Genomic DNA, 25,936 nt, shown 5'->3' with positions numbered 1-25,936 from the left:
ACACCAAGTTGAAGGTGATACTGCAGAAGAAAGGAAAAAGCATTCATTATATTTTAGTACCTCTAACTGTATCCTTTTGCCTGCTATTTGAACAGGAGGCATCACATTCTTTTTGAACCAGGACATGCAACTTATGTCACCACCCCTGGCGAGCAATGAAAAGAGACTGAGTTGGATAGAGGCTGGGATGGAAGGGGTCAGAACTGGGCCATAGCCCAGCAGGATGCAGACATTTGTCTAAATGCCCTTTTTGACACCAACATCCCACATCCCTCACTCAAACCCCCAAGGGTGTCCTATGTCACTCCAAATTAAAGTCAAAATTCTCACTATGGCTCTGTCCCTCCAACACCTGCCCCTCCCACCTATCTGACCTCTTCCCTCATATCTCATTTGCATTTTTTCTAACCTGACAAGCATTCTCCACTCCAAGGCCTTTACACATTACCAACACCCTTCCTTAGAACTGTTTTGTCCCGAACATACCAGAAACACCCACTCCTTTGAATCTTTAGTTATCTCACCAAAGGTCCCTGACTTCCTTGATTTCCTCATATAAAAGTAACAATACACTCACCTTGCTTTATTTTCTTCCATAGCATTGTTCACCACCAGACCTATCACACATATGTGTATTTCCTTGTTGTTTTTGGTGTCCTCCACTGGAATGTAAGCTCCATGAAGGCAGAGAATTTCTGTTTTATTCGCTGCTATATACTTGAACTAGTACAAATATTTGTTAAATAAATGAAGCTAATATACTTCCTAAAGTATGAAGCTATTTAGATTGAGATAAGGAAAGCTTATTGAATGCGGAGGCATACATCTGGATGAGCATTCATATTACAAAATTATCTCTCCCTTGGATCCACAAGTGGTGCCTGATGTCCAAAGTCAGGAAGCATTCTGTTTAAGGAAATCCACCCAAACAGGGCGCCAAGGAGCCTGGGGCTGGGCGAGGGGAAGTGGACTCTGCCTTTAATGAGCCTTGCAATCACAAGCAATGAGGAGAACCTACTAAAGTCTCCAGTTCTTCAGCTGTAAAACGAGCATGCTTTCATAGTGCCTGCCCTCTTTATCTCACAGGTTTCTCTGTGTAATAAACCGGGATCATAAACGTAAACATCTTTTTGCAAAGCTGAAACGTTAAAGAACAGCTAGGAAATCGTCTTTGTCTTGCTAATTAAGAAAACAGTGGGATCAAGAGAGGGGGTCTGGTTGGAGGGGCCAGAGGACTGTTGGGCCATTGAGCTAAGGCTGGTATTTAGAGAGAAAGGAATGAAAGAAGCAATGCAGAACAGCAGATGTGGGTCCTTGTTGATCTCTTGCTGGGTGACCCCCATACATCTCCCATTTGACATGAATGTCACTGAGCCCAATTAGAATTAGCCTTTCACATAACATTCAAATTCCTGGACTTCCGAGGACAGCCATATAAGGCAGGAACAGACAGGGCAGATAAGAGGAGAGGAATGAAGAGGCAAAAGGTTACAGAAAAAAATGGAGGTTCTTATATTCCCTCACACAAAGGACGAGATGTTTCAGCAAATCCTGTAACTTTGGAAAAGAATTAACTAAAGAATATTTATTTAAGTGGCAGGCTGTCCCCTTTCCTAGCATCTCATATGTGTGATGGGGCTTTTTTCTTCTTCTTCATCATCATCATTATCATCATCATCATCATTATTTTACTTCCAGACTGTATTTTTATGTGTTTTGGTTCTTGCTTTGCCTTCTATTGATTTGTTTAATTTTTTATTTCCTTTTGCTACGCTATGCATGCAGACTAACATATACCGAGCACAAAAGCCACTTCATGCCCCCAACTTAGCCTACCTTGACATAGATCAGATCTCTGCAAGTCAGCCCTCTCGCCTCCACAAGAATATATTTTTAAAATTCATTTTCATGCTCACAATGCCCCTGCAAAGATGGTAAGGCATAGAAAAATCACATTGTGCATGATTTCAAGCCAGGGAACATTTCTGGAGGCACCCTGAGATGCTTTAAAATGAACTGTTTTGGTATTTTCAGACCTCCAGATTACTTAAGCAGAACATTTTAAAAATAAAAATAAAAATGGTTTGACGTGTACCAACGAAGGGAGGTAGAAAAGACTGTCAAAAGTGGGCAGCCTGACAGCGCTCCTGACAAGGGAACCCCTGCACTCTATTTTTAAACCAATCTGTGTAATTTAGGAGAGAAGTCACCCTGTCTCCTGATAAAGCCTTCGGGGGCGGTTGGAGGATGTTTGCGGTACTGGAAATGGCAGTGACACCCACGCTGAACAGGCTGAGCTGCAAGATTCTGTCTTTTCACCGAATAAAAAGAAGGAAAAGAAAAAGTGTATATTTCCTGAGAAAATGCACAGAAAAATGGAAGCAGTCTCCCAAAGAACAAACACAGAAGCCCACAGAGCTTCTGAAATTGATATAAAAACCACCTTCTTGGTTTTGCTAACAAACAAAAGATATGTGTGACATGCAGCTTGATAGTATGTAGAAAAATTGGTAGTGGGCATAGATATGGTTGTTTCACATAATCCCATTGATAGAGAAAGAGCAAATGAGACAGAATTTGAACAGAGCCTTTGAACTACCCCTCAGGGGAATAGTGAAAGATGCAGGCTCATCTCTGCAGGGAGGATACAAGACAATGCGGCACAAGCATTGTAGAGTCCTACCTTCCAACTTTCTAGTTGCCTGTGTCCTCTGAATCCTTTAAACTCTCAAAGCCATAGCTCTCCTTGTGTACAAAATGCAGTTTACAGTCGGGCACAGTGGCACACACCTGCAATCCCAGCAACTTGGGGGGGCTGAGGCAGGATGACTGCAAGTTCAAAGCCAGCCTCAGCAACTTAGCAGGGCCCTAAGCAACTTAGACCCTGTATCAAAATAAAAAATAAAAAGGGCTGGGAGTGTGGCTCAGTGGCTAAGCACCCCTGGGTTCAATGCCCAGTACCAAAAATAAATTAATAAGTTAAAAATATATAAGTAATGTATAAAGTTGAGTTGATGATATTGTACCTTCAAGGGCTGTTGTTAGGATTAAATAATAACAGAGAGTAGATGACATTTACTAAATCCACAGCAAAGGGCATGCCCTGGGCACCTGCCAGACCTCCACTTAGTTGAAAATGTACTTAGAATCAGGAACCAAAAGGGGCATTTCATTTATTCTTCTTAACAATCAAAAATGGCCCAGTTGCCAGGTGTGGTGGCCTGTAATCCTAGCAGCTCCGGAGGCTGAAGCAGAAGGATCATGAGTTCAAAGCCAGCCTGAGCAAAAAGCAAGGCGCTAAGCAATGCAGTGAGACCCTGTCTCTAAATAAAATACAAAAAACGCCTGGGGATGTGGCTCAGTGGTCGAGTGGCCCTGAATTCAATCCCTGATATCCAAAAAAAAAAAGTCCAATTGCCTCCTTCCTAGACTAACTTATGATCCTGGCTTAAAATTTGACTAAGACCAGTCATAACCTTCCCCTCAACACCCACCACAAATACACACATAAACATACACATGTGCACACACACACATAGACACACTCTCTCCCCAAGGCCCAGCCAAGAGCACACATTGTTCCAGCGCCAAGCCCTGGGTGACCGACCCTGACATGGGCCCCTAAGGGCAATTGTTTGACTGAATGGAGCCTCTTATTAAATATTAATTTCTGTCAAACCAGATTATGTATGAACACAGTCTCATTGTGATCACTACTGTGATTTCTGGAAACAAACATAAGCCCTACTGTTGCCAAAAGCAAAGGGCAGTTTAGGACAGCTCTGAGTCTTGATCTCTGAACATAGTCCCAGGTTTGAGGCTCACAAAGGCACTTGTCCCCTTGTGAGTGAGGTCTGTCCCACGCTCCACCTGCTGCTCCTGCCTGTCCCACATGCTGTCCATGGCATATTCTTGGAGATCAGAAGCATGCTCCTCAGTGCAGACAGATCTAGCATCAGAGAGCACTGCCATTTCAGACAGGGTGTGCTTGCCCTTTGAGAGCTTAAGCTTCCCCATTTTCTTAAAGAGAATGATAACACCACTGCCTGACTTACAGGGCTGATGTGAGGGAGTAAATGAGATAATATATGTAATGCCTCTTGAATATACAAAGCAAGTGCTCAATAAACACCCATCCTATCTCCTACCACTGCCCATCCTGGACACTTTTTGCCCTTGGCAATATTTCTTTTAAATTTAAGGTATTAAACCTAAGTGTGCTGGTATGGGGTAGGGAGTTCATTTTCTTGAAGGGAGTAAGTTGAAGAAGAAAAACTTCTGGGATGCAGCTAAAGCAGTGTCTAAAGGGAAAATCATAGCTTCAAACACATGTGGGGGAAGAGAGAGAGACTAAAGTTAAGGATCCAAGTTTCCTACATTAGAAGGTAGAAAAAGCCAAGCACAGTGTCATGTCACATGCCTGTAATCCCAGCAACTCAGAAGGTGGCAGGAAGATTGTAAATTCATAAATTTGAGTACAGGTTGCACAACTTAGTGAGATCTTATCTCAAAATAAAAAATAAAAAGGATTGAGGATGTAGATCAGTGGTAAAGCACCCCTGAGTTCAATCTCCAGTACTGAAAAAAAAAAAAAAAGGAAAGAAAAATAAAGAAAGAAATAAACAGATTTATGCAGTTGGAAAGAAGGAGACATCACTGTTATCTGGACTGAGGTGCAATTCAGTGGTAGAATGCTTTCCTACAATGAGTTTCTCCCAAGGCCCTGAGTTCAATCCCCAACACCACAAAAATATTAAATAAAATAAAATAGGAGCTTAAAAAAAAAAAGAAAAGTAAATCCAAAATAAATTGAAGAAGGAAACATTCAAATACAAGCAGAAATCAAAGAAATGGTAACAAACTAAAAATCAACATAATAAAAAGCTTGGATAAAGATTCTCAACGTGCCCTTCTTTCCACAAAGTTTTGTAATTCTAAGTACATTAAGGATATCAAATTCCCAAAGGCTTTCTTCTTATCTCTGGGTGACTCATATTAAGCAAATATTCATTTATTTGCACGTTTCACCTAAGCAAAACCTTACGCAAGACATGTTCGTTTATACCCTCAGAGCATAAGCAAGTATATGTTTCCTATCTAATGAAATGTAGTGACCTGGACCCTTTTAAACATTCACTTTATAAATAAATTTATTGAGTCTGCAAAGTCCATGACACTGTGCTTTATATATGTATTTCATAAATATGCACAACGTTGCTATTTGTTCATGTACTCAACCAATAATTACTGAGCATATGGTATACACTAGGCATCCTTCTAGGTTACAGGTTAACAACAATATACTTATAAGACAGGGATTATCATTTCTATTTTAGAGTTGAAGAAATTGAGATTCTGAGAAGTTAAGTAACTAGTTCAGCATCCGAGAGCAAAGAGTTGAGCAAAGATTTTTCAACACATGCCAAAGCCTAGTTTTTAACCACTACACTACATGAAAAGATTATGCCACAAAGATGAAGGGAGACAGTTGAACCAATATTTATAATAGAAAGTGAGGTATATACAATAGTAATAAAGACTATTTGTCACCAGACCATGTTTTAAAAAAAAAAAAATCAACTCCTAAATCTGCTTGGAGAATTCAGAAAGCTTCCCAAGAGAAGTGGCATTTGAGCTAAGACTTGAAGGAAACAGAGACATTTGCTAAGAAGGCATTGCATTTAGGCTGCAAAATGTCCCTGGGGAGGTTACTATTAGGGCTCTTTCAATAGAAGAGAAGACTGGGGTCAAGAGAGATGAGAGGACTTGCCCAGGAGCTGACAGTTACTCTGTGGCACACACCAGGATCTGTGCTGAGCTCTTCATGGCCTTTGACTGCATGACAAACCTGAGGCTTGGAAATATCTACCACCAACACTACTGCCCCTGGGTCTTGCCTAGGTTTGGGCAATAGTTTATGCATTAGCAGTGAAGCTGGGGTGTACACGCACTGCAGCCTTACTCCCAAGCCCAAGTAGCTTCCATTACAGTTTTCTAATTTACCAGTGCAAAGTTTGGGGTTCTGAAGAGGAGAGCGACTTTAGGAAAGCAACGGAGAAAATTCATTTGTTTAGGCACATATGGAGAACCTCTCTGTTCCAACCAAAGTAACTATAGGGATACTTAATATAAAATAATAAACCCTAAACGTGCTGATTATCTCTTCAAATTAAAGATTAGACTCCAAAAATTTTAAATGAAAATCCTCTTTTCCCTAAACTCATTCCCTCCCACCCTCTCCCCTCAAGGGATTTACTCACTCTCCTTAAACTAAGCCAATGACTGGCCTCACCCTAGTTTCCCTTGGATGGCATGATTTTGAGGCTTCCAGAGCTTCCCCTGTCCTACTGTGACCTGCTGATGACCTGTGAGTTCCACCCACTTCAGTTAAGGCCTCTCCAAGCCTCAAATCTACACATCAGTGGGATTCTTTAGGGTTCCTTCAAACCTTATTCATTTAGTGATCCCACCCATTTCCTTTCTTGTTTCTCTGGCCCAATGGGCTACAGCCCACCTCTCCTCCCCATTCAAGCAGGCTCTTGGGGGTGGGAGGGGTCAATGGTGATTTATTTATTTACAGTTCTCTTTATGTTTTGTTTGGTTTCCTTTTATTTGTTTTTGTTTTTTCTCATGGTGAAGTAAGAAGCCAGATTTTGTTTTCTTTCTATAACTACAGCTCAGTGTCATTGAGGAATGCTTCCGAATCCTTTTGACTTCTCTTCCTAGATTAGCCTTTGTTTTTAGTTTTAATTATAGGCCTGGCCGCAACAGAGAATCCTTAGGTTGAAGAATTCATTTTGAAAAGCAGAATCAATACAAGAATCATAACCCACTTGAGTCAAATGTATGAAAGATGATATGTCATGAGCTTTGTAATGTTTCGAACAACCAATAAAAAAAAAAAGTAAAAGAAAAAAAAAGAATCATACTACTGCATTAGCATTGCTAAGATACAACGCCAACAAACTAAGTAAAAAGAAAGTTTTTAAAATTTATTTTATTATTAATTTTTTTAGAAAGAAGAGGAACAAAAGAAAAGAATGTTTAAGTCAGCTGGCTCAAGCACACATCTTTCCTAACTGCCCTTGGAAGAATAAGAGAAAAGCTTTTGGTAAGATTAACCACCAGGAGAAAAACAAAACAAAACAAAACCACAATTCTCAAAGGCGACCTTGAAAACGCAAAGGGTATTTGGCAGAAAGGAAGTAAAGTGCACAGAAAAAAAAATTGTGGTTGTGCAAAGAATTCTACAAACTTAATCAACTACAAAGAATGTATTTAACGAATTTTGTGATGATGGAGAAACAGGATTCAGCTCCACATCTTCCATTCCTCAAAGAACATGCCATGCAGGGCTGCACATTAGTGGCTATCAACCAGGAAATATTTAGTAAACAGAATCTGTACTCCATTTATTCTGGGTTTACTTTAAGAAGCCACTTATCTCTTTTAGAAGGACTTCCCTTGCCAATCACCTTTTGGAAAAGGCCTGCAAGAGACACTCCCTGAGGACGTGCGGAATCCTAGGTCAACAGCATGTGAGGCAGAAATAAACAATTAACTATCTGCAGCTCTGGATCTTCCCTTTTCCTTCCAAAGACAATCACTCTTTTCAGAACAACTGAAGCACATACGCAGGTACGCAGGCACCGACGTGGGTCTACACACACACAGCAATGGTCCCTTTGGTATATTCTTTGAAACGTGACCAAACATACATTCTTTTCCACAGATGATTTATGCCTAGAACACCCAAAATACTACTCTTTAGAACACCAGAGAGTAGAAGGAAAAAAAAAATAACCTAAACAGCTTTGTCACAATCATTTTGAAAGTAGAAAGGCCTTCAAAATTCTAATTGTTCAACATTCTCATTTTGCAAAAATAATGGAGCCTAAGGCCGGGTATCAATTTATTCTGAAGAATATATATTCCCCCAGAAATTTGAGTCTAGATTTAATAACTCCTTCTGTGATTTCTTTTTTATTTTTATTTTTTATTTTTTTTAGTTGTAGATGGACACAATACTTTTATTCTATATATTTATTTATTTCTATGTGGTGCTAAGGATCGAACCCAGCACCTCACATGCTAGGCGAGTGCTCTACTGCTGAGCCACAACCCCAACCCCCTTCTGTGATTTCTTGTAGTGGAAATATCAAAGGGCTCTGACATCAGACCAGCCTGGGTTCAAATCTCAGCTTCACTATTTACCACTTTGGCAATGTGAGGCAAATTTATCTCTCAGCCTCCATTTTGCCATCAGTGAAAGGGATGTCTCCCTGAAGGGGATTGAAAATACACTACTGGGAATGAGGAGTTTTTTGCTGACCTTCTCTGATCTGCTTCAAAGCATAGTTCCCCCATGAGTATCCAAATGTCCAGCTAGGTGCCATGGCCTGTAACCTCAGCAACAAAGAGGAACATAAATTTAAGGACAGCCTGGGCAACCTAGCAACGCTATGTCTCAAAATGAAACGGACTGGCTGGAGATGTAGCTTAGTGGTAGCTTAGCATATATGAGGCCCTGGGTTTAATTCCCAGTAGTTTGAAAAAAAAAAAAAAAAGAAGAAGAAGGTCAAATGTCATAAATCTCCTCTCAGAAATTTCGTAACCAAGAAAGTATGACTTTTAACACCAGAGAGTAGAAGGAAAAGAAATAACCTAAACAGCTTTGTCACAAGACTGTCATCTGTTCTCCCAAGTGCCCATTTATCTTTCTTCAAAGTCATTTATTTTCCCATGACTAGCCTTCTCCCTCTCTCCCTCACCTATCAGACCTAAATTCTAAGCACTTCCTTGAGTCATATTTTTCCGTGAATTTCCACATACATATGCGAACAAAACCTTTTTTTCTTGCTAATTTGTCTTTTGTCAGATTAATTTGTAGGCCCCTCAAACTGGACCCAAGAGAGTAGAGGAAAGGATTTTCCTCAACAGAGTTCATGTATTATTTACTTATAGTAATCAAGGCACTGTTGTAGACACCCTGAGTGTATTAATTCATTTAATTCTGTGACTTTTTATTATCTCTGTTTTAGAAGTAAAGAAACTGAGGCATAGAGAGGTTAACTTGCTCAATGTCAGACAGTGAGGAAGTGGTAGAGCCCAGATTTGAACCTAACAGTGTAGCTTCAGAGCCCTTGCACTAAATCATTACATGAGAGCAATTCTGCCTCACTTGAGCATTCCAAAGGTTAGATGAGATAATCTGCATGCAGCATCCATCCTGGCACAAAGGAAGGGCTCTACAAACAGATTTCATTTTAACTATTAGAAAATCATCCATCAATTGCAGTTGATGAACTAGTATATTTCTCATCTCTGATCTAGGGATTAGGGTAAAGCCAGGAATCTAATCTATGAACAACATAACTAATTTGTGTTTTAATTAGCTGCATTTTAACAATCAGTGTGGAAAATATTGGAGTTCAAGAAAAAAATGCAAGGATAAGAGACCCAAAGTTTCTCTTAAGGACTATTATCAGAAAGACTATTGTCAGAAGAGTCCAGCATCACATCAACATTCCAGTGATTAAAAAGCCATGGGTTTTGAGCCTGGCCCAGTGGCACACATCTGTAATCCCAGCCACTCTGGAGACTAAAACAGGAGGATAGAGAGTTCAAAGCCAACCTCGGCAACTGTGAGGCACTAAGCAACTCAGTGAGCTCCTGTCTCTAAATAAAATACAAAATAGGGCTAGGGATGTGACTTAGTGGTTGAATGCCCCTGAGTTCAATCCCCAGTAACCCCCTACACACACAACCAAAAGAAAGGCATGAGTTTGGTTTTTATTTTCCCATAGAACATTAAGATTGGTCTCCACCTTGATATAACCTGGACATATACCACAAACACCCCAGACTCTAAATCTTATGATGACAAATTCAGGTCCCAGGCCACCCTCATCCAAATCCTAGGGAATTGAGAAGCTTTTAAGATGAGCATCCCCCATATATATGCAAGAGGGCACCAAGAAAATGCTGAGAACCTCGGCCTTAGAGTAGACCTGAGAATAGAAACCAGCTTCATCATAAGGTTCCTGGGGAAACTTCAGCAAGTTGCTTAATTTAAACTCTCCAAATTTCTATTTTCATCTGAAAAATGAAGACTTAATATTCCTACGAAACCTACCGCTGAGGGTAGTTGGGCCATCTTGCATATGCAAGAACGTATGTTCTTTAGCAAACTCAAATTTTGCTTTGCAATTTATCAATCTCTTGCAGGGAGTCTTCCATGACTTTTTTCCCTTCCCCAAAACAGAGGGGAAATTCCCCTGATCCTCTGAATTTGTGCAAAACTTTTTCTGAATGCTTTATGGAAATAGTTAACATGATTTTCAATGTGTCACTCAAAGTACCAAACAATTTACTCGGATTTTCCCATTTAATCCCAAGAACAACATTTTGAGATAAATACTGCTATTATCTCCACGTTCTAACAGATGAGAAGAAGAAAAAACTTAATAAGATTAAACAACTGGTCTAAGGTTGCACCAGTGAATACAAATGAAATTAATGTTTGAATCTGAATCTAGAACCTGCGTTCTTAATTTTATGCTACTGGTTATTCTACATCATATAATGATTTGTGTCTGTTGTTTTCGTATCAAGGACAAAGGATCAAGACTTGCATTGAATTCATCTTTTAAAGCTCCCAGAATATTCTCTGAATACGATGGGTTACATATTATTGAACTAATGAATAGTTCATTATATGGCATATTTCCACTTCCTGAAGCCTCATTATTCATATTTGCAGTGTTCTAAGTGCGTTATTATCAATTATCTCACTGTATCCTCAGGATTCCATCAATTGTTATTATTCCCATTGCATAGAAGAGAAAACCAAGGCTCAGAGAGACTAAGTAACTTGTTCATGGTCAAACACAAGTGATGGATCTGAGTTCACATCTGGGAATATTAAACCCACTGACCCAGCTTGTCACCATCACCTGATCATCACTCCAGAGCTGAGAATAAGATCTGACTTGAGATGGCCTCAGCAAACCACAGACATATTTCCCCCTGCGGCCACCCTCCCCACCACCAATCTCTCTCTCTCATTGTTCTCATTGTGTGATCTGTTTGTTGGTTGCAGTGCTGGAAAATCAAACCCAGGACCTCACACATGCTAGGCAAGAGCTCTACCACTGAGCCACACCCTTAGCCCAGTGTCTTTCTTTTGAAAACCCTTTAATTCAAATTGTTTTTGTCAAGGAATGATAAGGTCCTTAAAAATATTAAACTTGGATAGAGATCTGTGTCAATTCTGAATTTCTTTATAAGAAGGGTTTGAGAAGAGCACTCTTATTGGAATTGGAGAAGAAGGATAAGGATTTTGAAATTATCATAAAGCTCTATTTTCATAGAAAGCACGTTTTTTTGTTTGTTTGTTTGTTGTTTTTTTTTAATCAAGTCCTAGCACTGTAGTACTATTATGGTATGTGGATGAGTATTTTTTAATTTTTTTTTTCATTGTCAATGGACCTTTATTTTATTTATATGAAGTGGTAAGAATCGAACCCAATGCCTCACACATCCTAGGCAAGTGCTGTACCACTGAGCTAAAACCCCAGCCCCTAAATGGGTATTTATTTTAAGGGCAGATTGATAGTATAATCACTCTCCTCCTTAAGAATATATTAAAAATTGTGTATTCAGCTAGGTGTAGTGGCACAGTTGCACACCTCAGGAGATTGAGGAAGGAGGATGGCAAGTTTAAGGCCAGTCTCAATAACTTAGTGAGACTCAACAAATTAATATGAACCTGTCTTAAAATGAAAATATAAAAAGTACTGGGGAGTCAGCTCAGTCATAAAGCATCCCTGGCTTCAATCCCAAGCACCAAAAATAAATAAATCATTAGATAAATAAATAGTGTATTTAATGGATCCATACATAGAGCAGTCTTGCTTACAAATTTCCAAAAACAATTTAAACGTCAGTAAAGTGAAACTTCAAATCTGCAGAGGACACTAGGTTTTCTGGCACTTAAAACACGAACCTGACAAAAATAAACATCAGTGGAGTCACTTGTACGGTCATGGCTACAGTCGTGGCTGCAGAAGAGAGCCCACCTTGCACTGGGGGAATGGAGGCCTCCAAGTGCAGACGTGATCCAGGAAAGGATGATGGCATCATTGTAGACCATTCCCTGAAGAGGTCGGCCCAATGTATTGTGGCAGTCACAAAAGCAAGCATCATCAGGAAGGATGTTAAAAACAAAATAGAAAGTACAATCTTAGGCATGTTCGCACACACGCACACACATACACTCACAAACACCAGAATTCATCTGTTCCAGAAATATAGCATATAGTTCCAGTCACTGAACCTCAAAAATACCACAATGAAACTAGAAGCTGTCCAGAGACACTTAAAATGACTAATATTTGAAAAGAAACTAACGAAATTTTTAAAAAGGTTTACCCTGGAAAGACAAAATATGAGCAGTGGGCCAGAGTCTCTAAGATCACAAGGGGCACTGGGACAGTCTATGGAGCTTGTAACACCAAGTACTAGCGAAGACACAGAAGCCTTGGTGAAATTAAAATCAATTGCTTATAGGAAAATCCATGTTTTCAAGCATTATTCTAAATGTCAAATAATAAAATAGAATAAAGTCTATACTTGTTAAGTCCATCATAGCATATGGTATAGATACATCAAAATTACATGCTCAACCTTTCGATGTCTGTGTTATGAGAGATATTTAGCAAGATCCCTTTTATTATTCTTTGTGAATACTGAGAGGTGAGATGCTAGAATAAATTAACTACTGATTTGATATACATAGCAGAGCTGGTAATTCCCAAAATGGACAATCAAAAGAATCACCAAGGGATCTTTTACAAAAAACAAAAACAAAAAAAACAGATTCCTAGGCCTCATTTCGAATCATCTGATTCAGTAAGTCTGTAGCTTAGCAACCCCAACAGAAAGTCATTTTCATAGGTAAATTCAGACTTCGATATGATCAGCTGGACTTCAATCATGTCCCACCCCCAAACTAATAGTGACATCAGAAAATTAGGCACTTTGGGGCCTGACCAGGGTCTTATATGATTCCCTATAGTGGGAATAGAGTTTTCTCCAGAAAAGAAAGTTATTGAGTCAATAACTTGGAGGAAAAAATCTCAAACATAACATTTTCTCCATCAAAATATTTTTTTAATGAAAAACTCTTTTATGGACCAATCTAATAAATGTTTTGATGGCATTGCTCTATTGTTAACACAAAAATAGATGAAAAAAATAAAATTAAAAGAATATTGACAGAGGTTGTTGAAAATAATGCTTTCAAGATGGGATCATAAGACCAATACAGCAAATCTTCTTTTTATTTATCTCATTAAGACCTACTACTTTTTTTTTTTTTTTTTTTTTTTGGCAGTTCTAGGAATTGAACCCAGGGGCACTCTTCTACTGAGCTACACCCCCAGCACCACCACCCACTACCATCCTTTTTTTTTAGACAGGGTCTCAGGAAATTCCCCAGACTCAGCCTTGACTGGGATTACAGGCCTGCACCACTGTGCCAAGCCTCATTATTTCTTCTTCTCCTTCTCCTCCTTCCCCTCCCCTCCGCCTTCCTCCTCCTCCCCCTTCTCCTTCTCCTTTGTACTAGGGATTGAACCCAGGGACATTTAACCATTGTACCACATTGCCAACCCTTTTTTTTATTTTTTGAGACTGGATCTCACTAAATTGCTTAGTCCTTGATAAATTGCTAAGGTTGGCTTTGAAATTGCAACCCTACCTGCCTCAGACTCCTAAGCCACTGGTATTGCACCACTGTGCCCAGCACTGCTGCTTCTTACAGTCCTACATTCAAACATATTCCGTGCAAGATATAACAGACTGTATTTTCCAACTATGACTGCAATAACATTTTCTATTCCAACTGCTTTCAGAGTCCTGTCTTTCCTCCGTTGAAAGTGTATTTTTAAGTCCTCTCTTCTTAAACTTCAGTACAGCAGAAGTGACCTTCTAAGCCCAGGTCATAAAAGTCAATATGATTTCCACCTGGCACCCTCACTGGGATAGCATCCATGGGATCCAGCCACGGTAATCTGAGGAAATTTAGACCACATGGAGAAGAACCAAAGTCTTGGGCACCAGCCCTGCTGAGCTCCAGTGTCCAGCCAGCAGCAGTTTGCCAGTGAAGTGTGGGAGGGATCTTAGAAGTGGGTCCTCTGGCCTGAAGTTGAACTGCCCCAGATGATACTACACTGAACAGAGATGGGCCTTCTCTAGGAGTCCTGATTTCTTTGCTTTTTCTCCTGTTAGTGTTTGTAATAGAACTTAAACTGCACCTAATAAAAAACAATAATATAGAATGTAACTAGCTGGTAGATCTCTTGTTTAGCATGCACATGGCCTTGGGTTCAGTTCTGAAGACCACACACACACACACACACACACACACACACACACAAAGAGTTAATGTAACAAATTCTTAAATGTTCTTCAAAAGCAGGTAGGGGGTAATTCTAGTGAAGGAGTAAATTTTTCCTTTCCTTTTTGTGTCTTTTAAAATATAATTATCAAATAATGTACTATTATTCATTTTTCCTGTGTGTCTGAGTTCATTTTTTGGAGAAATGCTGGTTCGAAACTTTCCTAATACATCATTGATAGGAGATATATATATATATATATATGCACACATATATCATATATATGATATATATATGTATATGTGTATATGCGTATATACATATACAGATAGATAGATAGTTGGTTTTGGCACTGGGAATTGAACTCAGAGGTCCCTGAGCCACACCCCAGTCTTTTAGATTTTTTATTTTGAGACAGGGTTTTGCTAAATTATGAAGGCCTCCCTAGTTGTTGAGGCTGACCTTGAAATTGAGATCCTCCTGCCTTATTCTTCCCAGTCTCTGGGATTACAGGTGTGTACCACCAATCCCAGCAATAAAAAGCAATGGATATGCACACTTTCTTCAATGGTATTTTCCACAGTAGAGAAGTGGATGAGTTCAACGGCATACATGTGGGCTATTAATCCTTTCTCACATAAATATACAAATGCAGAGTCTAAAATGTTATTTGGATGGTTGAGGCAAAGAAGGACATACAGAACATGTCCTTCTGGATCCCTCTTTGATTTGGGGCACTGTCAGATAGATTGAGTAGCTATATCTAGAAACACAACATGACCCCCACCTTTGAGGGATCCTGTTGAAGTCTTTAGCTGCCCTTTATTTTCACCTTGTTTCTTTGATCCAGTGCAACACACATCAAGGCCTGGATAAATATTTGTGAACTGCTTGAACTTTGTTCTGTGCCCTTCAATCCTCTTAGGAAATCAATTTACTAACTTTAAAGAAGTTTGAAGATTCATTCACCAAAACTGGCTGCTCCAGAGCCAATTGCAAAATAAGTAATGAGGACATAGGGGAGCAAGGGCATTTGAAAGCGTTGCAGGGTCTTTTGGGAAACAATTATGGCCATGTGGGGAATTGTATGTAAACTTATACCTAAAATAATCCTTGTGAAGCAGTTTAACACTGAAGACTGACCTTCTAAGGAGGACTTTTCAAGGATTTTGTCTTATAGGTAGCTACCATATGATCTGCCCTCCATATGTCTTCCCAGTTCCACTCTGTCTACTCTCACCTCCCCAGCCCACCGCCCACCTTCCCTTGTCCATCTCCCTCTCCCACATTTCTTCTGGAGGGATCAGAGTATGGAAGTGAGCTCCTTTGGGGAGACTTTCTTATGTAATCTTGAAAAGGCAGTGTGAGCAAGAGTCAGAGCTAGGCCCTGTATCTGCTTGCCAGGTTAGAGATCCTTAGGGAAATCTGTTTTGAAATGTGCGTACTACCGTTAGTAGCTCCAAAATGGGCAACTTCTCTGTGGAGAGGAAGGATAGAATCTTCCAGATGAACTAACACCTGGCACACCAGGATGGAGCCTTTTCATGATTTGACTGTCGAATTTAGGTTTGACAGGTCATATAACTCTGCTTCCTTCACTTCCTCATCTGTAAAATAGGGGATACCACTTCCTAGCCAACATCACGGGACTTTATAAAGAGGAGCAAATACAGATGACAATCAGTTTGCCACAGAAAGAACTAATGGTTCAAAGTTCAGTCCCCAACAGTGGTAGACAGTGAACAGACATGCCTTCCCTAACAGTGTCCCATGTGGGTGGGCTTTAAGCATTAGCCTTTCTCTGCTCCGTTTCCACTTTGGAAAATAGGGATAACATTAGGGCCTCTCTCACAGAGCTGTTTTGAGGATCAAATGAGATGCTAGTGTCTACAAAGTACAATATCTGGTACCCATAGTAAATGTTTGCTTCACTTACTCTGCACCTCGTTTTATTATTTAGTGTCACCAATCCATGATCAGAAGGTTAGAATTATAAGAGAATCCTAGAATGAGAAATAAACATTTCCCTATTTTACAGAAAAGAAAGAAAAAAAACCTCAATGAGGCGGGGGTGCCTTGCCCAGACCTACTTGATTCATTAGTAAGAAAGCAGATCAAGCCAAAACTCCATTTTCATTCCTTTGAAGACTGTGTTGGTATTTTTATCCCCAGATAACCCTTCCTCATTCCAATTTTAACCCAAAGATCAGTTCATGCCATTAATTACTGCTTGTCCTAAGTTTCCTGCATCCCCCACAAACCTGCAGATAATGTTCTCTCCCCAAGGGCCCCCTGGTCCCTTACAGAAGACCAAGAAAGGTAGCGCCTTCTGAGACCTGTGGAAGCCTCTAATGGGGACAGCAGGTGAGGAGGGAGGCAGTGCAGCTGCAGCTGCTAGCAAAGGTTGCCCTAGTAACCGAGCGGGGCTCCATTCAGGAAGCCAGCCAAACTCTAAGATGCAAAATGATCTTCTTCATGGGGCTCCTGCAGCACAAAAGAGCCAGAGGAGCACTGGTATGACTGGGAGAAAGGGAGGCGCACACAGGGCGAGGTGGGGGTCCATGCTGTCAGTTACAACCTACCACCTTTCAGAGAAGAAAAGGAAGAAAGGAGAATAGCTCTTTGAATCTTCTGGCCTATATGAACCATAAAAACCACCCATTAACACGAGTCCTTTTGTGGGGAGAGAGGGAAACAGGCACCCCTCTGTTCACCAGCTTATGAAACAATATGCCAGGAGAGAGGGGAGAAACCCCAAACATTGCAACTTTATGAGAGCCCTAAATTCTCCTTGCTCTGGGCTCCTTTATTCAGACTGGTGACAAAGACCATTTGCTCTCAATTTATTGGAAACTTTTTTTTTTTCCACAGCTTGAGCTGCTTAAATGCTGTGAGCTCCCTCTCCCCAAATTGCCCTCAGACACTTGCTGAATGGGCCAGGCTCAATTATGCTCCTCCACAGGTTCAGCTCACACTGTGACCCTGCATGGCTTCCTGCTATTCATATGTGTTACTTCCCCTTTGTGGTAATGGCTTGTGGCACTTGGCCAGAAAACATTATTAATTTCAGAAGTGGACTGACAAACAACAAACCCACGGTGAAACGAGAGGAAGTGCTGGGGAGGCCAGCTGTGGGCTTGAACCCAGCAGTAGGAACTCAATGTATGCAGGCAAGGAGGAAAGAGATGATAATCCACAAAGAGGAAATGCACTAAAATTATCCACAGCCCATATTTTCAAAAAAAAAAAAAAAAAAAGAAGAGAGAAAGAAATCAGAGAAAAGAAAGGAGAGAGAAAGCAACCAGCTACTTGAGCTGCAGCTGGACAGGAAATTGCTAACGCTGCTTGCAAATCCCTACTTTGAACAGGCAGTTTAGGGAATGCCAGGAGCGGAAACTGTTCAGAACTGGATTAACAGGAGCCAAGTTGAACTGCAAACCACTTCTCCTTTCTGTGCTCCTGCTGACTTGGGACACCCAAATAAGAGACTGACTTGGTTATTTTTCCACAGTGTCTGTTCGCTTTTTATAGTTAGGTGCTTAAAAATCATGCTGGGCAGCTTGATGCAATTTGCTATAGAGTATGGGCCACTTGCCTCCTAACACATAGACTACTAAAAAGTTCAACTGACATGTCACATGTGCTCATGTTCTTCACTTCAGAGGAAGGAACTGAACTCATATTGAAAAAGCCCAAAATGTTATGTTCTCGTTGTTTTGATTCTATACATTCACCTTCACCTTTATTTTGGCTTGTGTAAGTTTTACAGTCAGGGTGGGGAGACAAGTCAAGGACAATGACAGGATATTAAGTCTTTAGCTTGGAAAGAAACTATTCAAAATCACCTTTATCAAAGGTTCAATAGGGGATTCTGACCTACATTCTAAACCAGTTAAGCACAAAAGCAGATTAAAACAAGGATGGCCAAGTTTCATCTCAAATGCCAATGTGCAATTCAAAGTCACATCCAGGCTCAGTGAGAAAACAGAATACACCACGTGCATATAAGGGAAAAAGTAAGATTCATCGTGCCTATGCTAGGATAACTTGTAGAATTGCCAGTTAGTAACAACAGTCTGGAAAAATGATTACCCATACATCTTCCTGACAATATGGATCAGACAGGTTATCATGTGGCTATTACCTTATTCTGGCACACCTTCTTCAAATTGTATACCTCAGCAAGGTGTATGCCATGACATCATTTTTCTTTGGGGGCAATAATATTTGAGATAATCCTAAATATATTCAATATAAAATGTAAACATGATATAGTCAATCCATTCTATGATGCCATTTTGATTTGAAGCAAAACATGAATTTCATAAACTGTACCTAAGAAACATTCTAGAAACAGCTTAAAAATAAAAACTTTCTCCAGCTATTCCTACAAGCCAATTAATTATCAGGCCCTATCAGGCCCTGGCTGAAAATTTTCTAAGTCACTCCATATGTAGATACAACTAGAAACACATTCAATAGCCAAAATAGTTATTTATTAATAATTTAAGGTTTTACATTCTTATAATAAATTCCAGCTCAAAACTTTACACCATGAACGTAATGGAGCAACTTAATTCTCCCTTCTTCACAATCAGATGCATTCCACCTTTTGAATGGGTACCCATGCTCTCACACACACTTCCAGTTTTATACAAATTAAAAAAAAAAAAAAAAGGAAATAAACCAACCCAAAGTATTGCGTTTGAGGTGACACTCCCTGAAGAATTTTGTACAGAGGTAATAAACTGTTTAGCACAGCTGAACTTTAAAAAAAAAAGTGAGCCCATGATTTTGGTGTCTGTCCAAGATATCCCCTTTTAAGACAACACAAGCCAATATATTTACAAAGATAAGGCATAGTCAAACTACATTAAAGAAAAAAATCACAAGGAAAATATATGAAAGACTGAAGACTGCACCGTAACAAGGTCTTAGTGATAATGTCCATGAAAATGTCATCAGAATTGGTACAATAAAGTCAAGCATGCTGCAAATATACCCTTTGGATTAGAAAAGAGCAAAATGTTCCTTTTGTTTGTTTTAAGAAGTGGCATACTGCTCTTTCTCCCTTTGGATCATTTTAAACCCATCAAAGAAAAAAAAATACAATCCAAACTAACATTCTGTGAAGTGATTTAAGATCAAATATTTACAATAATCAAATGAAGTATCAAATTTTTTCCCCCAAAACTGATACCACAAATACAGAGCTGAAATCTCTCTTTGGCTCCTCTATATGCAAAGTTGATTCAGTCTTCACTGAAGACAATATATAGTTAGTTCCAGATGCAAAAGGAAACAGCCATACAAGGCCCTAAAGAACACATGCTCCTAACCCTACCATTTGGTCCTACCCTATATACCTGGAAGTCCTCGGATTCCAGTCCCTGCATGGGTAGGCTGTACACATGGGTGCAGAGCAAACCTACTGCCTGTATTTAGACAGCGAGTCCTGTCCTTCCAAATAGAATGGACAAATCTCTCCTTTTGTAATAACCAATTCCACACTTGGTAACCTTGTCTAATACAGACAGCTGGTGACATTTTGACACCTGGGGCCACACACAAAGAAAGCAGCCCAGCTGACGCTGCCAAGAGAAACTGCGGAAGGAACAGACACATCTCAGCAAGATGTGTGGGGCCTTTCACGTGGATTGCAGGGAGTCCACTTGGTAGACATTCTGGTTGGAGGGGGTGGTAAAATAGAGCTGTTGTGCTGGAACCCGGTTGTCACAGGGGCTGCTGAGTCCCAGCGTCCTCTCGAAGTCTAGTAACTGACCCATGAAGTTGAAATTAGGAGAGATGTTGGATTTCTTCATCTTGACAATGTCATAAGCATCATTCATGGACAGATTGAGCTTCTGCATAAGGTAAGCCACAGTCACAGTGACTGAGCGGCTAATGCCAGCCAAGCAATGCACCAAGACGCCACAGTTTTTGCCCCGGGCTTCATCTGTGAACACAAAAAGAAAAGCAATATTTCAGTAGGCTGAACACCACCCTTTGTCAATGATGAGTCTAAAACCTGAATGTGGGGGGGGGGGGGGGAATAAAACAATCGTGTGTGGCAGTTGAGCCCTGCAGGCAGCAGAAAATGTATTACTGAAATAAACATGTACACTGAACACAATTACATATTTCAGATATTTTCTGAAAAGAGAGCTTTTGTATTAAGTTTCTACCAACAAAAAAGTCCTTAATGTGTGCATTCTTTGCCTCAGCATGTGAATACCAGAAACCCTGCAATATGTTCATGAATGCCTTTTATACAGACAAGCAGACTGCAAGGGTCTATTAAATTATTCCCCAACTGTTGTACAGCTAACAATGGAGGTATTCAGGCATTTTAAAAGAGAGAGGGAAGTCACAGGGGACAGCCCATTAGGAGGAACAGGATGTCGACATGGCCTGAAAATGAGTTCCTTTGTAATAGGAAATGCACTACAATGCCTGGAGATTCACTTCTCCCAGGCTTCCAGCCCACAGTTCTTCCTGCCGGGATCAGGTTACCCACACTGTCTCACTGTTACCCCATATCACAGTATCACTCAACTGAATAACATTTAGCATTCATAGGGCTTTCCAACAACTAACTGGTGTCCTAAAACAACTCCTAGGTCTTCTTTTTAAATTACAAAGCAACACATCTACAGTGAATATTTCTATCCAGTCTTTTCTACCCTCACTCTCAGTTAAAAGACGGTGGGCAAAATCTGTTGTCTGATTATGAACAGCCTCCCTGTTAAATGCCTGAATTGAAAGATTCAAGAAACATGAGCGTTTCAAAAGAGTGTTTCAGATGGATCTGAGGTCTGAAGACTTGTCAAAAGATACTTCTCTACTTAGCAAGTACTAAACCAGAATTAAGAACGCCCGAGGAATATTAGATACCTGCCTGGGACAAATTAGCAAATAGCCAAGAACAATTAACAGCTTAATTTCTATGAATGGCCACGAGTTTTGCATTTAAAAGTCAAAGCCAGGACAGTTAATTAATCTCACCTATGAAAGAAATGGCCTCGGGGAAAAACTGGGACAAGTTTTGGCTCCAGTGATCCGAGATGGGGATTTGCTTGTATTTGAACTCTCCTGCGTTCTCAAAGAGATTGGGCAAATTGGGGGTGACATTCAAGATGTACTTGATGCCGAACTCCTCTAACACGTCCAAGTTGGTAGAGTCCTTGGCACAGCCCAAGTAAAGAAAGGGCAAGATCTCCACAGGGAAGGAAGGCTGGCTGTTGGACAGCGGGCTGCCATCCGAGTCCGTTGCACTATTAGGGTCTCGGTCCAGGTCAGATTCAATGTCCGAGGAAGAGTCGGAGCTGATCCGCAGGCCCCCAAGCCCCAGCACTGGCAACGGCGGCGAGCTGCTGCTACACGAGCCATCTAGATTGGTCTCGCAGTGCAGGGCGAACTCGGCTTGGAACTTACTGAAGCCACCTGCCAGAACGAGAAAAGCAATAGTGTAACCCGAGATGCTGTAGTAGTTTTCACAGCTTGTGAGAACCGCAGCTGGGTGCAGGAACCACCAGGAACACCCTACGAATCACCTACGTGCACAGTCAAATGTAAGAGAAGACATTTCAGTGTGGACCTTTGGGAATGAAAGGAAGGGTCCCGGTCGTCTCCCCGGAAAACCCTTATCTTTTTGAATCGGGAAACGCATAAAATGGCAACTTTTTCCGAATATTGAGAGGGCTGGCAGGGGCCAACATGCACTCCCAGGAACCTCTCTGGTCCTGCACATCTTAATTCAAAATGAAATGATAGAAAGCAGGGAAAGGTGGAGGAAGTTCCCGGTAAGAACATCCAGAAATCGTTAAAGAAAACAGGGGTCCCTATGGCCGGAAACTGAAGTGCAGGCTGGCCGAGTTCTCCCGTGCGGAACGCGCGCGGTTCACAGCTCCTACTTTGCCTGTGGTGAGCCCTTGGCTGGGCAGTGCGACTCAAGCGCCAAACGGGCGAAGCAAAAGCATTCACCCCGTGCGCCCAGCCCACAAACCGGTAGCCCCGCATCCCTGCCCTGCCCTGCCCCACGCGCTTAACCCCCGGGACGCGTACCTTCCAGGTAGAACGCCCGGCAGCCCTCGTCCTTGAGCTTCTTGAGCAGCAACCCGAGCACAGACTCGCCGCCCGTATTCTCGTTCCAATCGCTGCTATTCTCGTCGTAGAGCACCACCGTGTCGGTGCCGCACCGCCTGGTAAAGCGGTCCCGGTCCTCGCCGCGCGTGAAGAGCGCGCGCACCGGCAGGTTGCCCTTCTGCAGGCGCCGCAGCATGATGCCCGGGATGGCCACGTTGATGGCCGACTCGATGTGAGACGATTCGTACAGCTCCTGCGGCCGGCAGTCCATCAGCAGCAGCCTCTCGTTCCCCAGCTCCAGCTGCTCGTTCAGCCACGCTACTGTCTTGCTGATCGCCATTTCCGACGCGAAGGGCACGGGTCTGAGCGTATCTATCATGGGGGTCGAGCTGAGGGAGAGGGCGGGGTGCCTACCAGACGCCCCTCCGGGCTGGCATAGGCCGAGCGCGCTGAGCAAAGCCGCCGCTCTCGGAGCGGGGTTTAATTCAGCCTCACCTTTCCAAAACCGAGGCTAGCTAGCGGTTGGAGAAAGCGAGACTGAAGTGAAGCCCGCAGTCTCTGCAGCCGGCTGCAGCCGCTCGCTCTCGGAGTCAATGAATCTCTCTGAATGAAGCTGCCCAGACAGTTTTGTTCCTCCCCAGTGAATGAAATCCAATTAATTCGGACTCCTTGCTACTGAGAGAGGAGGGGGAAAGTCTAGAGGCTCCTAATCCCTCCCTACAAGACTGCACCTCAAATCCACCCGGGCGTCTTTCTCCCAGGATTATTCAAGACTCGATTTGCTCACTGTCCCTAGGACTCAGTCCTCGCACACCCCCAGCGCGAGGCAGCTCCTCAATGGATACAAACAGCGAGCGCTCAATGGATACATTCTCCCAGCCAGCCAATGAGCGCGCTGCGGAAGGGGCTGTTGCCGTGGGGACGGGCCGGCTGGAACAGGTTGTGTTGATGAATTGTTAATGAGTTTGTCATTCACAAAAACGGAAAGGAATTTCCGCTCCGGATAAGCCCCAGTGCAAACAAGCTGCAACAGCGGGCTCCGCGGGAGGAAGGAGAAAGAAGAGGAGGCGGCGGTGGAGGAGGAGCAGGGCACATAAACCAGGGCACTTCAGTTGTCTCATGTTTCCTTCTGTTGAGAGTTCACACTTCGCGTTGGAACTTTTGCACACAAATGGTGCAATTAGCATGCACAAAAGCCCCAGTTTGCGACTCTTGTGCTCTCCAGCCTGCTTTAGGAAAACTTGTACCGACTTTCTTTTTATTCCCTTCAAACTCATTTGGACCCAAGTTCGCCTTAACCCCCCGCCCTCTTTTTTGGCGGTGTGTGGCATTTGTTTGCCAATTTTAAAAGCCCGGCTCTGTTTGCTCTGATGTTCTTTTAGCTGAGGCTGTGTTGGGGCTGGTGAACTGCCTGGGCTTTAGTGACCGACGATGTGTTAAATGCTAATCCAACATCTTTAGAAACAAACCGGGATTTTGTTGAAACAACTTAAAGCAACCAAACGAACGTCTGGTTATCCACAAAATCGAAAGCCTCCTCTCCGCCCCCAGCGTTTTGTTTTAAACAGTAGGGAGTGCAGCGCGGGGTAAAGCTCTTTGGGCAGTCTGAAGCTTTTATTCCTCTCTGGCAGCTGAAGCGTTATGAGCTATTGTTCTGGGGACCCAAGTCACCAAACTCCCGCCCCGCCACAGTGACCCACCACGCGTTGAGGGAGTCGTGCTCTTTAACGATTTCTGGGCAAGGAGTTCGGCTTCTGGCGGAAGAGCCGGTCTAGCAGGGCTGCCTGGGTTAAGTGCGCTAAAACGCGCCGAGCACAACTAGCCTTCCCCGCCACCGGCGAGACATTGAGAAATATTCCAGCAAAGCCCGCGGGCTACGGGGGCTCAACATGCTGGCTTAGAGATTGGTTACTGTAGATGGGCAAGTCAACAAGAGGTGCCTTCCTGCCCTGCCCCACCACCCGCTCTCCAGCTCCCGTCGCCTCCCCCTTCCCTGTCCCGCATAGAGCGCCACAGGAGAACCAGTCGCGCGTGCGCGCTGCGCTCCTTGCCACCGCCCCACTGCCCCCGCCTTCCCACCCGCGAGTTGGGAGGGGCGGGAGAGTGGGCTTTGTACCACCCGGTGGACGCGTGCGGGGCTGAGTGCCGAACTCTGGATTCGATGGAGACCAGGGACTGGGGAGGGAGAGAGGGGAGGAAGAAATCTGTGGGGAACCCTTGGCTCCCAAGTAGTGCGGGGAGTCGCAGGGACCTTCGATGGTGCCCTGCACAGCCCGCAGGTAACTTGGGAGGGGGGGGTGCTGCTGCCCTCAGCGGAGGCGCTGGCGAGCAAAGCCGGCGATTAGGAGCCGGATGGAGGTGTGGCCAGGCGGGGGCCGCGGTGGCCCGGAGTCGCATTCCCAGAGCGCAGAGCTCTATTGTTATATAAAAGTGCCGAGGCCTGCCCCTCCCGAGCGGAAAACCACCTGTGTAGGGCAGGCGGGAGCGGAGGGGCCGTAGGGCTGTGGCCGGAAGGCGCGAGTCCTAATCCGGCCTCCCCTCCCTAACCCCGGGCGGAAAAGAGGCCACGCTTTGTCCAAACGCTGCCTGGGAGGCGGAAGCGGGCGTAGCAGCCCAAGGCTCCAGGAGCTTCCCTCCCTTCGCATTGCAACCTTTGCGAACGCAGAGAGGGTGCCTCAGGTCACGGGGTCTCCTCTCCTCCGACGCCCCGCACCCACGAGCTGCCTGCGCACACCCCCGCTGCAATTTGCATTTTCAGTCACCAGCCTCTTCCCTGGTTTGGGAAATGTGGACTAAAAAAGACGGCTGCGAGGCCCAAGTTGCCAATTTTGGAGCTCCGCTGCAGGCAGGCGGCTCCTAGGGGAGCGTGTTCGGCAAAGGTGGGGGTTGCCGCCTCTCTCCGCGCCTTTTTTGGGCAGCCCTTTGAACAATACGCCCATGTTTCACTGGATAGCTTCCATTTTCAGTGGGGGCGGTCTGCGCGAGTTTAGGCCCTTCCCTCCACATTCTTTCGCATCTGTTATGTCCCCACCCCCAAATCCTCTCAGTCTTTGGGTCCTGGGAGTTAAGAGATAGGATGCCCTACCCCGGGATGAGAACAGCACACCTTTCAACCCAGGACCTTCAACAAGAAAGGAGGGAAGTTGGGTTTCAGCTTACCTGTTTTTAAAGTACGGTTACCTGAGTAGAGCATGGATTTGGGAGGATAATTGCAACACTGGGTAACCGGATGCTGGAAACATTTAGTTTTACCTGCCACTGAACCCTATGACAACGGGAACCTCGGCCCTTCCAGGCACATTTTATTAAATAACATTCAGATCGTTCGGTGCTAAGTGTGGCATGAAGGACTTTGGGTCAGGGGAAGTAAGGCGACCCCAGTTTGAATCCCACCCCCCAGAAGTGCGACCTTTGTTTCATCTTAACTCATGTAAATTAGCCTTACACAT

At 43.0% G+C, this 25,936-nt stretch overlaps 1 protein-coding gene across 2 annotated transcripts; it reads right to left on the bottom strand.

Moving 5' to 3' along the window:
- Positions 1-18,876: 18,876 nt before the first annotated feature.
- Dusp6 (dual specificity phosphatase 6) lies at positions 18,877-23,357 on the bottom strand. Of its 2 annotated transcripts, XM_015482953.2 has the most exons (3): positions 22,467-23,349; positions 21,408-21,845; positions 18,877-20,358 (listed from the first exon to the last, which is right to left on the bottom strand). In XM_015482953.2, the coding sequence occupies exons 1-3, from the start codon at positions 22,864-22,866 to the stop codon at positions 20,051-20,053; spliced, it is 1,146 nt and encodes a 381-aa protein (XP_015338439.1). In that variant the 5' UTR covers positions 22,867-23,349; the 3' UTR covers positions 18,877-20,050. The 2 variants fall into 2 exon arrangements, with proteins under 2 accessions (XP_015338439.1, XP_048660158.1); XM_048804201.1 differs by lacking the exon at positions 21,408-21,845 and having other exon boundaries at positions 22,467-23,357.
- Positions 23,358-25,936: the final 2,579 nt, after the last annotated feature.

The sequence above is a fragment of the Marmota marmota genome, unplaced genomic scaffold, assembly GCF_001458135.2.
Source record: "Marmota marmota marmota unplaced genomic scaffold, marMar, whole genome shotgun sequence".
NCBI lineage: Eukaryota > Metazoa > Chordata > Mammalia > Rodentia > Sciuridae > Marmota > Marmota marmota.
Note: the sequence above shows the minus strand (reverse complement) of the source record. Positions and strands in the feature narration are given on the sequence as shown.

Excerpts from the sequence above, each read along its gene's own strand:
- Dusp6 (XM_015482953.2), bottom strand. The coding sequence starts at position 22,866 with ATGATAGATACGCTCAGACCCGTGCCCTTCGCGTCGGAAATGGCGATC. Across the intron at positions 21,846-22,466 it reads CCGGGCGTTCTACCTGGAAG|GTGGCTTCAGTAAGTTCCAA; the intron begins GTACGCGTCCCG and ends TCGTTCTGGCAG. Across the intron at positions 20,359-21,407 it reads CGAGGCCATTTCTTTCATAG|ATGAAGCCCGGGGCAAAAAC; the intron begins GTGAGATTAATT and ends TTGTGTTCACAG.